The following is a 17,585-nucleotide window of genomic DNA, read 5'->3' on the forward strand; positions in this document are numbered from 1 at the left end:
CGATTGAAGTAAGATTTTAGCACCCTTTGTGTGATAATTAAGTTTTTAAAAAGGTGGAGTGGTTAGCACTTTCGAATCGCATCAAGAAGAGCCGAGTTTGATCCCAGCTTGTGGCACTGAGTGAAAACTCGGAACCGCTTCTTCCGCGTTGAGTTTGCATTCCCCACTGATTTGAGGTGTTTTCCCCGAGCTCTTTGGTTTCCCCTTCCATAAACAATTGTAGAGGTTAACGGTAATAGTAAGTGTAGGGAGCGGTTGGCTCGCGTGGCATGAGGGCTTTAACCCAGCCACCTGAATTAATGGATTTAAAAGTCGCTTGATGACTTTGGGTATTAGCTCATTATTATTAAGTAATATTTCTTACATCTTAGCAATTAAATTTGAAGCAAGCAACTTTTGGTATTTGGTGTGGAAAACCAACAGTTCCAATATTTTCCTCCCTATAATATGACTTCAGATATTTCTGGCGCTAGTTAGTGAATTAGCGCTCAAATTTGTTAGGGTTCTTCCATAAAGAATGTCTTGGAAAACGCGTCGAGATAACTTGTAAGATTCTAGACGGAGTTTTATTATTCACAGACTGTTACTTTTACAGTTTTTTTAAGTGGAAAACTTTTTATAAAAATCTAGTCCATCTTATTAAAATTTAATTTCTACGTACGGTACGACAATTGTTTTGAAGTAATGGTAAGTCATATGTGTATTATAAAAATATAATTTTATTAATTAACTGTACATCGATTATTTGTAACAAAAAGAACAACTCAGAGAAATTAAATAATTATAATAATAAGATCATTTATATACAATCAGGGCCGTGTTATCAGAATTGGGCCCCATTAAATATCAGTTACCCTATTTTTAGCCCTACAACAGTTGGAACAACAGTAAACGTTTCGATTTAATGACATTCAATCGTATCCTGTAACAGTTAAGGCCTACAATTTAGATTTTTTTCTTGTTACCCATTACGCAAAGCAAAAACATAAAAATGCTTCGGATTTCATATTGAGCTATATTTTTAAGAGACTAGAACTGCAGGCATTTTAGTTATTTCTATCTCTAGTTAGTGAATTCTTGCTGAAATGGTTGTATCTTAAGGGTTATATATGCTTTAATTATACGAAACAGCTTAAATAAATCGTTACAATGAATAATAAAATACATTTGAATTCCATATCAACAGAAGTTAATGAACCGAAGTTATCGGTTACTTAATAGTCAGGTAGTGTAATCGACATTTTAATTATGAAGAATAATTCCACTTTGGACAATACGGCAATGTTCGCGTTGGGGAAAATTCTATATTAAAAATAATCTGAATCTATCAGATAACTTAGATTCATTAACTTCCGGAATAAGGAATTTTCGTTTAAAATTTTCCCATTCAGAAAGCAGCTTATGTCGATGGTATATATTTATATACTGTGGCATCCTAAAAGAACGAAATCCAATGTCAGATTAATAAAAGTACATTTTGTTACGGAAATAATATGTGTAGTCGTGCTCAGTAAAAGGGGAAATCCCAGAATTTTAACTAACAAATAATCATAGGTCACCGAGGTCACGCTAAGGTATGACGTATGCTTTTTTGTCTAACTGCACATGTGTCAAATATTGTTGAAAGTCGCTTATTAGGCTAGTTATTATTAAACGGCGCTAGTTACGGTAAAATCCAGTCGTAACAAGACAGTGTTAGTAGATTATTTTTCTATGTAGAATGTTTTCGCTTTTAAAATTACATTTGGCCGATTTGTTGATGAGAAATAAGTACAAAATATTTCATCATTATCATCATTTATGATTAGACTAATTTTATTATTATTGTAACATTTCGTCCAAAATTAGATCAAAAAATAAGCCTTTCAGGTTTCCATAGAGTCAAAAACTACGGGATTTTACATATGGGTGCTTTACAGATACACTCGGGTTTTTAATAAATAAATCATCTGCTTAATATAGAAGAAAAACCAGAAGTTTTTGAAATTCTAGTTTTGGCAGAGTATATGTAAACTGAATAAACGCTAATTTTTCCGTTTATTCCCATTCGACCGAAATCCCATTCGACCGAATCCCATTCGACCGAAAGAATTTTAAAATGTAGCCCAATTGGCGGGGTGATTTGGTATTTTATTTATAAGGTATGTACTATCGAAGATCCATGTTTAGGTTAGGTTAGGTTAGGTTAGGTTAAGTTAAGTTAGAATAGCAATTTGTATCTTTCTTTTTATTAAGATGGAATAAATAATTATTATTGATGTATAAGTACCCTCCTTTATTAGCTATCCGCTCCATTGCAAACGACTTCAGTAACTAAATTGAAAACATAGCAAAAGCCAATTTATATAGCAGCGTTCGGTCGAATGGGACACATAAAAGCGTTCGGTCGAATGGGACACATAAAGCGTTCGGTCGAATGGGACACATAAAAACCGCACGTTTCGGCGGAATTCGGTCGAATGGGACACCTCAAAAACCGCCTTCGGTCGAATGGGATTTCGGTCGAATGGGACTAAAGTAATTTTTCCGCCTACTTTATGACGAAGTTTAAAATTAATTTGCCCAATTAAACTTTTAAGAAAATCTTGCCTTTATAAAATTCATTAGTTTTTAAATTTAAAGTTTTGTAATGCCTCCATTTTGTTATGTTATATTTCAAAAAAAAATAAATTATGATTACTATATATATTATTATTATGGAATAAAGTTCCTCAAAATATAAAAATCTATGGTTCCTATATATTATTATTATAGAAAAAAGTTTCTGAAAATATAAAGTTTCAAGGCGCATATTGGGTTTGTGATTGAAAGGAATTGAATGTGTAACTCACTTCACCGCCCATTCTCGTTGGTATAAACTTTGGGTCCATAAATTCCTTGATGGTGTTCCGATTGACGAATTTAATCTTCTTCCGAAGCTCTGCTGGAAGTAATGGTTTCACCATGTTCCAAACAGCTAAAAATATAAAATAAGCCATTTCAGTATTTATAGTGGCGTCATCTACGAAAGATTATCGAAAGCTAATTGTATTTATGTTGCGAAGAAAAATGGAAAGGGAAATTAAATACGAAACATTTTTCTTCTCACTAGTAGATGGCGCGTTCGTCTATAAGCTTGCGCAGTTAATAATACCTCGGGTATTTGGTTTGGAACACCAACGTTTGTGCTCTGGCCGCTCTGCCTTTGGCCTTAAAAATGTTTGTCGCCACTGTACAGGGAATTTTTAAAAATTGAAGGGGTCTTCCATAAAGATTACTTTGCAGATTATATTCCCTTTAAGTAGACTATGGAATTTTCTTTCTTATTATGTTAAAATAAATTACAGATAAATAAATAATGGTTGAAATCCAGTAATTACTTTCAGGCCACAATTACGGACCTAGCGGGGAGATTGGACACATTCTCACGGGATCACGACTAAATTTTTGCTTTGATGGTCACACTCTTTTAAGTGGTTTGAGTTGTGTTTTGGAACCTCCAATTAACGGCCACCGAATCTTTAAAATTTCATTAGTTTCCCGAGTAAAATGGCCAATTATGATTGGTTGGATCTACTATCACGAAGTACGAAAGAGGATGAGCAGCTACACAACACTAGGAACTTCCCCGCTTCTATTTAATAACGGCGCGCGACGCAAGCTCGATGACACGTTGAAATTTACACGAGCCACTGAGCATTCGTCGCGTGCTGTTATTAAATAGAAGCGGGAAAGCACCATAGTGTTGTTTGGCGCCAACTTTAGCATAGCCTCATTACTTCGCCCTGCGCTTAAAAGTTCTGAGTAGGGCAAAGTACTTTATAAATACCAAGAATGAATTCCGGAACCTTAGAATATACTTCGTTCTTCTTCTTTCGTTTTTTGTTACACTCTTTTACACAAACGATCGCCATCTATATTTTTGGTATATTCCCATTCGACCGAATTCAATATGTTTCCGAAATATAGCCAAAAAGGCGGATTCGGTTCATTGGGACCTTTTGTTTTGTTTTTTTACTTTTGCCCCGAGATATAGCAGGGTACGCAAAAAACGTTATACCTAAACAAAATTGCTACAGGTGTACTAACGGTAAGGTTAGGTTAGGTTAGGTTAGGTTAGGTTAGGTTAGGTTAGGTTAGTCTCTCACTTCCCTAGGGTGGCGCGCTTTTATAAATATATTTACACTTTGAACTTTTTATTTATATCAAGAATACAAAAACCCTCCTTTGTGAGCTATTTTCTCCATTTTAGCTAACTGGCTCCAATAAGACTATCAACACTTATTTATATAAGAAGTAAACCTATTTAAAAAACGTCTCATAAAAACGAAATTTGATGTACTATAAAAAATAATATAAACGTGCAAAATTGGGCTGTAAACCGCACAATTGGGGTATTTTCGATCGATTGGGTCTCAATGTTAAATCGTTTTCGAACGAATGGGATTTCGGTCGAATGGGACCAAAGCATATTTTCGTTTTCTGATTTTAAAGCAGACCAATTTTCACTACGGCGTTTGCAAGGAAGGTACCAGAAGCTTATATTAATACCATAAGTGAATAATATTTTTACATAAGTGTGACACTTCGTATTATTCACATGCAAAGGTTTTACTGAGAGCTATTCACAAGACAGACTGCATTACGGACTTCGTCGCCTTTTTGCGTCCGCTTGCTAACGCGTCACACGTAGCCTTTGACAGCGCCTCGCTAGGGGGAGATTTTCTTCTGGTGATGACGTCACTCCGTTACTAGCTCTCAGTAAAATTTACCCCAAAGTGACAAACTTATGGAACAATATTATTCTTCTTAATACCAGAATAAAGTTTAATATTATCTTTTAACTATGTGTTCACATTAATAATAATAATAAATAACTTAAATAATTAGCACACTTACCGTTAAAAACCCATGGCATGTCGTAAATCATTATTACACCTATTTAAACAAAAATATTAAAAACTTCATTACTTTTTACAATTATATAATAGTGATAAAGTAGATTTATGTATAAAATTCTTGAAATATTTTTATAATTATTCATTTTTGTAGGTCTAAGCCGGAAAATAAAGAATCCAATGTAACGCTTACCGAATGATTCCGGATAGTACTTCATCAATAAATACACCAAGAAAAATACGATATCGATGTCCTGCGAAAAATTAAAAATTTCGTGTTAATAAAAAGCTTATTGTTATATAGGTCTCAACATATTATCTGTAAAGATAAATAAGTACGATCTTGGTACCGTATAGTGTACATTTCAATGGAATTAATTTGGTTAACCTGGCTAAAATTAAAATATTTCAAAACTAAATTATTTGTGGCTACTTATGCATAAAGAAACTATTTTTTTTAAATCAACGGTACTTATTGTGCACAATATTTAAAAATTATTGTATTGTTCCCCTGAAGATGGCCTAAGCAAGCCGAAACTATTGTCGGGTTGTATAATTTTTAAATATTGTGCACAATAAATACCGTTGATTTTAAAATCTGTAATTAGTATTTTGAACTAATTATCATTATTTTATAAAATAGTTTATAAAGGTGTAATTTTTAAGCTGATTTTAAATACGTAAGAAAATGTTGCAATGCGAAAGCATTGAAGTGTATTGTTTAAAAAAAAATAAAAACATCAAAGTTGAATTATTCAACTTTTAACGGTGATTATCAGCTTAGCGTATTCCAACGCGAGAAAGGCAGTTTGACATAGACATAATAAAGAAATAAACCCAAGATTGTACGGGTGGTTAATACGGAGGCGACGACTAGCAGACAACCGGTAGTTGTTCCGTATTCCTGTGGTACTACTTTTCAGCGACGCCTGTCGATTAGGTGAGAAAATAAAAAGCATCATGGTGTTTGTAATCTTTTAGGTACTCTGACGTGATTCGCGAATATTTCGACTGTGATAATTTAAAATAAGGTTAACTTTAATTATAATTTGTAAATAAGTCAATTAATTCTTTCGAAACCCTAATAAAAAGCAGCAGATGATCTTTTAATAAATAAAAAAAAATCTAATTGACGAAATGATATTTTGTCAAAGGTTTAAGTAACTCGTGTACTATACCGGTGTTGTGGTTATGGATTGTGATGGGAATAACCCGGAATATTCTGAGATTCTAAATTGTAAACAAAAGTAAATTAAATTGATGATTATCCTTGAAATAAAATGAGCTTTGACAATTTAAGTCTGATGGCTTGACCCTTCATTTCTAGATTTTTGTTCTTCGCTAATTTGTGGAGTCTGAGCTAGCAATATAAATTAATAACTTTCTTAATCAAACTGATCCGATGAGGTTCAATTCCAACTTCAGCATCAAACATATGTTCATAGAGATCTGGGAAGATGTCCACGCCAACAATATTTCGTAATACAGCAAGTTCTAGTTCTAGTTCTTAGACTACATTTCTTTTATATAGAGAGGAATATCTCTTCATAACAACTTAACAAAGTTGGCTAAAAACCAAGGTGATCTCGCTCAAATCATTATAACGTAATTAAACCTACACGAAATGATCCTTGGTCAAAATTTAAAGGTGAGACGTTAGCATCACCGGTTTTTTCTATTTCACTTTCTTTACATTAAATAAAAAAAATAGACTATTTTTACTTGTTTTAATTCTATGGAAACAAAACCGGAGTTGGAATGGCTTTTGGCGTGACCCACCATTTGCCATTTATAAATTGTATATCCCATTCTAAAAAGTGATCATTACAAATTAAATCATGATTTGAAGGTGTCCAGTTGTCGCGATTTACAGCAATTATCCATTGATAAAGTATTGTAGGTTTATATAAGGGAAACCTATAGTTACATAAAGATTTTAAATAAGAATGAACATTTATCTAAATAATATTATAATTTATTCCTACTTATGGAATGAAACCTTTTCAGGTATTGTTTTACTTGTTGTAAAGTTATTGCAATGCGTAAAAGCACAAATATTAACCATTTTTACCAAAAAAAAAACAGATTTTCAGTAGAAAACACTTTTACTAATACTTTTTTCATAAACAAACCACAAAAACTTTGGTATTTAATTATAAAACATGTTAGCTAACATAAACATACTACCCGTGTTTCAAATTCACCGCTAAAGTTTTTGCGTCTGATTTCAAACCCGAATACCCGATAAATATTCTTAAGCGTTAGATTCTACGCGGCCTAGGCCAAGCACTCACTGCTCTTCGTAACGGAGACAATGCCTTGTGGAAGGCAGGACGGATACGAAACGGGGAGCCAGTGGGCGCCTAGCCTAAAGCGCCACCAAACTTGAGATTAATAGTGAGAGATGGCGCTTCGAACGCTACATTTTACATTATGTAGCGCGTCTGCTTGGGTGCGTCTATAACTTAGCGGCAGTCTAATATTCGCATCTTGATGAATTCAGCTTTATCGTGAGTTTTCAATTGTGAAGCCACTAATATTAAACCTGCTCGAATTATTGCTCGCTACTTTTTAAAATAATACCGCTTTCGAATATGCACAACTGAGAACAGCCTTTAGCAGCTGATAACAAACAAGATGCTATCGAATTTTATGAGCCGAGCTTAATTAAGCAATATGCACTGTGAGTCAAAAATACTACTTATTTTACAACTAGTTACGTCAATTATATTTTCAAATAATCCGATAAATAATATTTTTAATAATATCAGCTAGCAAGGCACCACCTTAGGCCTAAATCATCGAGCTACTTTTAAAGCCATTAAAGTTATGATTGTAATATAATTTAATTTAATTATTTAATATTTTGTTTATAATTATTATATAAAACTGAATATTTTGTATATAATTATTATATAAAACTGAATATTTTGTATATAATTATTATATGAAACTGAATATTTTGTTTATAATTATTATATAAAACTGAATATTTTGTATATAATTATTATATAAAACTGAATATTTTGTATATAATTATTATATGAAACTGAATATTTTGTATATAATTATTATATAAAACTGAATATTTTGTATATAATTATTATATAAAACTGAATATTTTGTATATAATTATTATATAAAACTGAATATTTTGTATATAATTATTATATAAAACTGAATATTTTGTATATAATTATTATATAAAACTGAATATTTTGTATATAATTATTATATAAATCTGAATATTTTGTATATAATTATTATATAAATCTGAATATTTTGTATAAAATTATTATATAAATCTGAATATTTTGTATATAATTATTATATAAATCTGAATATTTTGTATATAATTATTATATAAATCTGAATATTTAGCATATAATTACTTATAATTATTATTTATATTAAACATTTAAAAATATTTAAGCAATATTAAGTTTGTTTGTTCTCAGCTGCTTTGATCCGTTCTTAGAACATAATATTAGCGATGCTTGTTTACCATATTTGATAATCCCGCGCTGTTGCAATCAAGTAGAGCAGAAACTTGCTCGTTTGGGGATTCTTTTAGCATTTTCTCCAACCAATATATAATTACTCTCTTCAATTCTTCAGATTTTTCAGAATCCTTATTGTGAAGTTTTACATCGCCAATTACTGTATATGGTAAATAAATTAAAATCGATGCTTTTTAAGAGATATTTTTCATTCGCAAACCTACCCACTGGGTTTCCGGATTTGTCCTCATTGAAGTTGTACACTTTCTCGACTTCCAGAATTTCTCGTAGTAAATTACTTTCTTTGATATCTGTTAAAATAAATTATTAATTTTTAATTTTATTTAAGGAATGGAATTATGGTTAACAAAAATGATTCCTATCTCTTAAGGTATATTTGTCACGCTCTTGTTTAAAACCGATCACATCAGATAAAATATGTTCGCCTCATTTGGATTTCTTTGAGACAAAAATCAATTAATCATACAGCTAAAAGACGAAAAAATTATTCTTGGATATTATCAGAACTAAATTTTAATTATTTTCTAACTCCAGAATATGTAATTAAGATTTTGCAAACTGACTGAGTTTCCACTTACATTTAGTTTTACCAACTTTTTGAATTTTGTATAACTGAGATTCTGCCATCTATTGAGCGAAGTTACTAATAACGGAAAATCTCAAAAATACCAAATTAACTCATTCCTAATTCTAAAAGTATTTTGCAAAATACTGTAAGGATAATGTTCAGTCTGAAATGAGTAATTTTTAAAAATTAATTAATTATTGAGTTATATTAATTATAATAATAATAATTATTATTTAATGTATTACTATTAATTTATTTATTTATTTATTACTATTAATTAATTAATTTATTTATTACTATTAATTAATTTATTTATTTATTACTATTTATTATTTATTTAATTAATTAATTTACTTATTTATTACTATTTATTATTTATTTAATTAATTAATTTATTTATTTATTACTATTTATTATCTATGTATTTAATTAATTAATTAATTTACTTATTTATTACTATTTAGTATTTATTTAATTAATTAATTAATTTATTTATTACTATTTATTATCTATTTATTTAATTAATTAATTAATTTACTTATTTATTACTATTTATTATTTATTTATTTATTTAATTAATTGATTAATTAATTTATTTGTTACTTTTAATTATTTTATTTATTTATTTATTACTATTATTTATTTAAATAAATCGATTTATTTTATTAACTTATTACTATTATCTGCTATTATTAATTAATTGATTTAATTATTTTATTAATTTATCACTATTATTAAGTAATTAATTGATTTATTTTTTACTAATAATTGTTTAATTTATTTATTTATTTATTACTATTAATCATTTTATTATTTTAGTAATTAATTACCACAGATATCCAAATAAAAACAACAAAATAATTTGAATAAAATGTAATTAATATTTATAAAAACCAAATCGATTTATAATAATTAATTAATATGATAATACTTAAGAACAAAGTTTCGTATTCCCTTCAAGTGTTAGTGCTCTAAACCCCGTTGAGTGCATATTCCCTTTAAGCATAATACGTCCTCTTTGCCTCGTCGTCATAGTGAGTGACAACTGGCAAGATGAAGGACCGGCGTGTGATAGTGTTTCTCGCGTATCATTAGAGCCACCTTTTAATGCGAGTTCGTATTACTTTACGTAACTGACATACTTATGCAACAAAATTATAGACTTATGGAACTACGTTTTCTCCATCGTATTGCAATCTTTGTTTTCAATTTTTTTTTAAGAGTATGACGTCAAATCTACATAACTCCATTCGCAGCTAGCAATAATGTATTTTACTAAATGATAGCCTTATTGAATATAATTCCAATCTTACGAATTAAATATCAAATTAAAAAGACCGTAATTTCGAAGGTCAAGAGTAGGTCTTCATTGAAAGATTTTGATGCATTTCCAAGATTCACGTTTTGAAGGTCGAAATCAACATTTAGAAGGTCAAAATGACCATTTTCAATACCCCTAATTGTTGAAGTTATTATTTATTAAAATAATTTGAGACATTTTCGAGATAAACGTTTGAAGGTCAAAATCACCCATACCTTTGATTTTCATTTCCTTTCTCCATTTGAAAACCACTTGAGCTCGCTCGCAGGCTTGGTCACTTTTCCCATGTTCGGCTGCTATAAATTTTCTGCAGTAGTTGTCATCTGAACGTAGTCTATCAACGTCACATTTCTCATAATCATCTAAAGTATCAAAGTTACAATCGTTAAATATCATTCGTCTTAAAGTACAATTTTGGTAACGCGGTAAGATAACCTTCACCATGCTATTTATTTACAAAGGTCTTAACCGTAGTTGGCTACAGTCGAGGCTAAGCGCAAAAAACGTGATAATTAATTAATAATTAATAATCGATTATTTATTATTAATAATCGATTATTAATTATTAATTATTTATTATCGATTATTAATAATTAATGATTAATTATTGATTATTAATAATTAATTATTAATTATTAATTATTAATTATTAATTATTAATTATTAATTATTAATTATTAATTATTAATTATCGTTTATTAATTATTTATTATTAATAATCGATTAATAATTATTTATTATTTATTATTTATTATTTATTATCAATTATTAATAATTAATGATTCATTATTGATTATAGTTTATTAATTACTGATTATTTATGATTAATGATTAATTATTAATTATTAACGATTAACGATTAATTATTAATTATTAATTATTAATTATTAATTATTAATCATTAATAATTAATTATTAATACGTGATTATTAATTATTAATCGTTAATAATTAATTATTAATACGTGATTATTGATTATTGAATATCGATTATTAATTTTGAATATCGATGATTGATTATTGAATATTGAATATCTATGATTGATGATTGATTATTGACTGTTGACTGTTGATTATTGAATATTGATTATTGATGATTGATTATTGAATATTGATTATTGCATATTGATTATTGATTGTTGATTATTGATTATTGACTATTGAATATTGATCGTTGATTATTGAATATTGATTGTTGATTGTTGATTGTTGATGATTAATTATTGAATATTGATTTTTGCATATTGAATATTACTTGTTGATTTTTGATTATCGCATATTGAATATTGATTCTTGATTTTGAATATTGAATATTGATTGTTGATTATTGATTATTGCATATTTAATATTGACTGTTGATTATTGATTATTGATTATTGGTTATTGATTATTGATTATTAGTTATTGATTATTAGTTATTGATAATTGATTAGTAATTATAATTAATTGGTTATTTAATTAATAATTAATTATTGATTATTGAATATCGATTATTAATTTTTGAATATCGATGATTGATTATTTCATATTGGATATTGATTGTTGATTATTAATTATTTATATTGAATATTGATTGTTGTTTATTGATTATTGATTATTGGTTATTGATTATTGATTATTAGTTATTGATTATTAGTAATTGATTATTGGTTATTGATAATTGATTAGTAATTATAATTAATTGGTTATTTAATTAATAATTAATTATTGATTATTGAATATCGATTATTAATTTTTGAATATCGATGATTGATTATTGAATATTGAATATTGATTGTTGATTATTGATTATTGAATATTGATTGTTGATTTTTGATTGTTGACTGTTTATGATTAATTATTGAATATTGATTGTTGATTGTTGATGATTAATTATTGAATATTGATTTTTTCATATTGAATATTGATTGTTGATTTTTGATTATCGCATATTGAATATTGATTGTTGATTATTGAAAATTGAATATTGATTGTTGATTATTGATTATTGCATATTGAATATGGATTGTTGTTTATTGATTATTGATTATTGGTAATTGATTATTGGTTATGTATTATTTGTTATTGATTATGAGTTATTGATAATTGATTATTAATTATGATTAATTAGTTATTTAATTTTAAATTTTAATTATTTATTATTATTATCTAGTAATTAGTAATAATAGAGATTTCAAAACCTTCCTCGAAGTCAGCGTGGAGTAAGTAAGTAACTGAGTATAGCCATCTATGATTACCTGGGAGTAAATAGCAGACGAACTTTCTCAACAAGAGCTGCGACGATGGTACCAGAATAAAAACATTTTGAAAATGTTTTTCCACGTATCAAACCCACAATATGCAAAATGTAAAATGGACAATAGTTTCCTAGAAACTCAAAATGCAAAATGTAAAATTCTAAATACTTTTTCTAACTCAAAATGCATTTTGAACAACCCTGATTTCTTTAATTGTAAAAAGTATTTCAAAGCTTACCAAATTTATATTTTTATTAAGAAAGTTTTGAGAAATTTAAAATAAATCACCATCATTATATGCACGAATAATTTTTTTAATTAAATTTGATTTTTTTAAGACAATTGTATATTTTTAAAATGTCTTCAAAGTATATTTTTAAAATGTCTTCAAAGTATATTTTTAAAATGTCTTCAAAGTATATTTTTAAAATGTCTTCAAAGTATATTTTTAAAATGTCTTCAAAGTATATTTTTAAAATGTCTTTTATATATATTTCTAAAATGTCTTTAATGTATAATTTTTAATAGTCTTTAATGCATATTTTAAATAGTCTTTAGTGTATAATTTAAATAGTCTTTATTGTATATTTTTAATTTTCAAGTCTTTAATGTATATTTTTAATTTTCAAGTCTTTAATGTATATTTTAAATTTTCAATAGTCTTTATAATTAATGTATATTTTCAATTTTCAATAGTCTTTATAATTAATGTATATTTTTAATTTAAATAGCCTTTAATGTATATTTTAAATAGTCCTTATTGTACACTTTTAAAGTCTTTAATGCATATTTTTAAGTAGTCTTTATTCTTTAATGTATACTTTTAAATAGTCTTCGATGTACATTTTTAATTTTAAATAGTCTTCGATGTACATTTTTAATTTTAAATAGTCTTTAATGTATATTTTTAATTTTAAATAGTCTTTAATGTATATTTTAAATAGTCCTTAATGTACACTTTTAAAGTCTTTAATGTATATTTTTAAGTAGTCTTTAATGTAAATTTTAAATAGTCTTTGATGTACAGTTTTAAAGTCTTTAATGTATATTTTTAAGTAGTCTTTAATGTATATTTTAAATAGTCTTTGATGTACATTTTTAATTTTAAATAGTCTTTAATGTAAATTTTAAATAGTCTTTGATGTACACTTTTAAAGTCTTTAATGTATATTTTTAAGTAGTCTTTAATGTATATTTTAAATAGTCTTTGATGTACATTTTTAATTTTAAATAGTCTTTAATGTAAATTTTAAATAGTCTTTGATGTACACTTTTAAAGTCTTTGATGTACACTTTTAAAGTCTTTAATGTATATTTTTAAGTAGTCTTTAATGTATATTTTAAATAGTCTTTGATGTACATTTTTAATTTTAAATAGTCTTTAATGTAAATTTTAAATAGTCTTTGATGTACATTTTTAATTTTAAATAGTCTTTAATGTAAATTTTAAATAGTCTTTGATGTACACTTTTAAAGTCTTTAATGTATATTTTTAAGTAGTCTTTAATGTATATTTTAAATAGTCTTTGATGTACATTTTTAATTTTAAATAGTCTTTAATGTATATTTTTAATTTTAAATAGTCTTTAATGTATATTTTTAATTTTAAATAGTCTTTAATGCATAGTTTTAATTTTAAATAGTGTTTGATGTACATTTTTAATTTTAAATAGTCTTTAATGTATATTTTTAATTTTAAATAGTCTTTAATGTATATTTTTAATTTTAAATAGTCTTTAATGCATAGTTTTAAATTTAAATAGTCTTTAATGTATATTTTTAATTTTAAATAGTCTTTAATGTATATTTCTAATTTTAAATAGTCTTTAATGCATAGTTTTAAATTTAAATAGTCTTTAATGTATATTTTTAATTTTAAATAGTCTTTAATGTATATTTTTAATTTTAAATAGTCTTTAATGCATAGTTTTAAATTTAAATAGTCTTTAATGTATAGTTTTAATTTTAAATAGTCTTTAATGCATAGTTTTAATTTTATATAGTCTTTAATGTATATTTTTAAAAAGCCTTTAATGTATTTAATTGAATAATATTAACACAAATAATGATGGTGCTTTATTTTAAAATTATTAAAACTATCTTAATAAGAACAATAATTTTTTTTGATATGATGAAACCCGTTTGATTAAATGGATTAGAAACTAAATCTGATACAACTTGGAACTAGAGCTAATCACTCTTACGTGTAGCTTATGTTGAACCCGGTGACAAAAATTTCGAATTGTTGATGAACCTTAAATTTGGAAATTCATAAACATTCAGAGTGCCCTATGGTTCTTTTAATTGAACATACAACTCGCATTGCATTTTATAGCATTGATTTACTATCTGCTTCAGAAAATGAATTATTACTCTTTAGACTATATTTTCTAAATATATCGAGCACAAAAAAATCCTTTCAGAATCAAGCAAGCTACATGTATTTTGGAATAGTAAACTAGTTAAACCACAGAATCGTTGCCTTAAGCTACGTAAAATAAAATTCAGCCCGACGGTTTCAATCGATTATGAGGACCTTCAAGTTAGATTTTCGATCGGATTTCAATTTACAAATACTACAATCAAGGACTTCTTTGCGGTGTATGTTTTTCCCAATTACTTTTGAAAAGAAGACAATTTTTATTTTTAAACAGATGTTTTTCAAACTATTAAATGATTCGAAAAATATTGGGTATAATTAGCGAGAACAAATATTGTTTACCACTTCGGTAAAACCTTAATGGAAATTTTATTATATTTCGCTAATTAAAAATTTCATTATACCCTTGTTTTGATTAATCTGAATTTTCCATCTACTGTACTAGTGACATCAAATTTATGAATTTAAATTGAGCGTGTCAGTGGTTATCTACATAGTTCAGCCAATATTATCAACTTACACTCTGACAGCCATTATTTTTGTGAAATTTAAATTAGCAATTTAGAGACAATCTTTGGAATCTTGTTTAAAATTAGCACTATTACTAATAAAGAGATTTGAAAAAATTCGAAAAACTAAAAGCACCAGAAATTGTATTGGTAACTTCAAGTAAGTGTTTGTGGAAAAAAATTTCCGATGAACAAAAACTTTTTGGTGGATTTTCCCAATTTGCAGTTCAATAAAATTAGCAAATAGATATTTTAAGATTTATTGTAAAAAAAGCGAAATATCCGTGTAATATTTATTTTCGCAGTTTCAATTTCAAGCATTCTGATGAGATTACTGCAATAAAATTTCCTATTGAAAGTCATTCTTCTTCAGTTAGCATAAATGTCAGAAGTGAAGTGAAGTCGACTACTAAATCATTCTAACAGCCTCATCTTACTACCAGCTTTTTATGTTTCCATTCAGTCCCATATTTTTAATGTTTTAAATAAATTGAATTGAATTCATTTACGAATGTATTTACTTAGTAATATAATTAATGATAATAAATTTACACTGATTTATTATGTTCCGAAATTAAAAGACATCTTATATGGAAAACATTTCTTTGATAAATCAAGTAAAACACAGACACCAACAAAAGATTAATAAAAATAACACAGACACCAACAAAAGATTAATAAAAATAACACAGACACCAACAAAGGATTAATTTAGTAAAACACAGACACCAACAAAGGATAACTCAAGTAAAACATAGACACCAACAAAGGATTAATCAAATAAAACACAGACACCAACAAAGGATAACTCAAGTAAAACACAGACACCAACAAAAGATAAATCAAGTAAAACACAGACACTAACAAATGATAAATAAAAAAACACAGACGTGATAAAACGTTACTCTGACAAATCACAGAAATCAAGAAAACAAGGACGTTATGAAACGTAACTCGAACAAATCACAGAAATCAAGAAAACACAGATGTCTTAAAGCGTTACTCTGACAAATCAGAGATATCAAGAAAACACAGACTTCCTAAAACGTTACTCTGACAAATCACAGAAATCCAGAAACACAGACTAAACATAAGAATCATTTAAAACGATTAATGATTTAACGTTCTAGTAGTCGTACGTAATTTGACACCACGCCAGAACTACTGATAAATTAGTGAAATTAAATTTCTTACCATGAGACTCGTTTTCGTATTTATGGAAAAATAGTTCCCTAAATTCTTTCACGGCTTCCATCGAGACACGATCCGAAATCTTTGGTGACTCCATCGTTGTGAGGAACTAACGAACGATATATCGAAGTTCAAAGTTTCCTATCTCGTATAAAGCAGTTTACCGGAGGAATACCTGTTTGAAGGTAGGCCTCAAAAATTAAGACTGTACGAAAATCTAAGAGAGGGGGATGTCAATACCGCAATTACTATCTTTGCAGATCCATGAGAGTTCGCCCCCAACACCCGCGCTGATTAAACAATCTAAATAATATTAGGTGGAAATCATTAAATTAACAATTTAATCTTTTTCTGACGTAGGTTTCCAACGTTTTTGCGTGTTTTTTTCTTAAAAGTGAGTTTTCGTTTACTCACGTAAGTCCTTGAAAACGTACGCAAGATACTTATTATCTCGACAGGTTACCTCTTAAAAATATGTGGTACTGTTGAAGATCGAGTGTTGGCCCCTGGATGGGGGAGACCGCGACCTTGCTGATAATTTAAAATAATGCACATTCTCCGAAAAACGGCGCTTGACAACTGTTATATTGTGATAGGGCTTATTCGTTAAACGAAACAATAATACACTTACAAATCCATTGGTTTCCCTAACCTCCGGCTGTTTATCGCCTGCGGCTATGTATTTACAAATCTAGACTAGTCTTATCTGTATCTGCTTTACGTTTTTGTCTTCCAGTTTTATAGTGACGTATTTAACGACCTGTGAATGTTTCTCAAAAAATTTAATGATAAATTTAAAGATCTGGTTTCCTCATTTGAATATGCTAATTATTCACAGTTATGCTGCTCACACTGAGATCGCGTTTGATTGTGGTTTTAATTTCCGCATATCCCACCCTATGGTCACCCCGAACCTAGAGGCAGTACATTTATCTCGTCTTGAATCACGTTGAAGGTGTTGATGGGCTCATAAAACAATCTC

At 27.6% G+C, this 17,585-nt stretch overlaps 1 protein-coding gene across 2 annotated transcripts; it reads right to left on the reverse strand.

Moving 5' to 3' along the window:
* Window positions 1-699: 699 nt before the first annotated feature.
* Window positions 700-16,888, reverse strand: LOC149946008 (motile sperm domain-containing protein 2-like). Of its 2 annotated transcripts, XM_090171820.1 has the most exons (8): window positions 16,607-16,886; window positions 10,503-10,649; window positions 8,602-8,688; window positions 8,383-8,537; window positions 5,071-5,131; window positions 4,879-4,917; window positions 2,832-2,956; window positions 700-1,435 (listed from the first exon to the last, which is right to left on the reverse strand). In XM_090171820.1, the coding sequence occupies exons 1-8, from the start codon at window positions 16,698-16,700 to the stop codon at window positions 1,400-1,402; spliced, it is 744 nt and encodes a 247-aa protein (XP_090027946.1). In that variant the 5' UTR covers window positions 16,701-16,886; the 3' UTR covers window positions 700-1,399. The 2 variants fall into 2 exon arrangements, with proteins under 2 accessions (XP_090027946.1, XP_090027944.1); XM_090171818.1 differs by lacking the exon at window positions 700-1,435 and having other exon boundaries at window positions 1,442-2,956; window positions 16,607-16,888.
* Window positions 16,889-17,585: the final 697 nt, after the last annotated feature.

Source organism: Leiobunum rupestre, chromosome 4 (assembly GCF_980474605.1).
Source record: "Leiobunum rupestre chromosome 4, qqLeiRupe1.1.hap1, whole genome shotgun sequence".
NCBI classification, from domain to species: domain Eukaryota; kingdom Metazoa; phylum Arthropoda; class Arachnida; order Opiliones; family Sclerosomatidae; genus Leiobunum; species Leiobunum rupestre.

What these genes read in the sequence shown, in the direction of transcription:
- LOC149946008 (XM_090171818.1), bottom strand. Translation starts at nt 16,700, where the DNA reads ATGGAGTCACCAAAGATTTCGGATCGTGTCTCGATGGAAGCCGTGAAA. An exon ending in AAAGGAAATGAAAATCAAAG is followed by an intron (nt 8,689 to 10,502) that starts GTATGGGTGATT and finishes TTATTTTAACAG; the next exon opens with ATATCAAAGAAAGTAATTTA. An exon ending in GCGCGGGATTATCAAATATG is followed by an intron (nt 5,132 to 8,382) that starts GTAAACAAGCAT and finishes AATTTTTCGCAG; the next exon opens with GACATCGATATCGTATTTTT.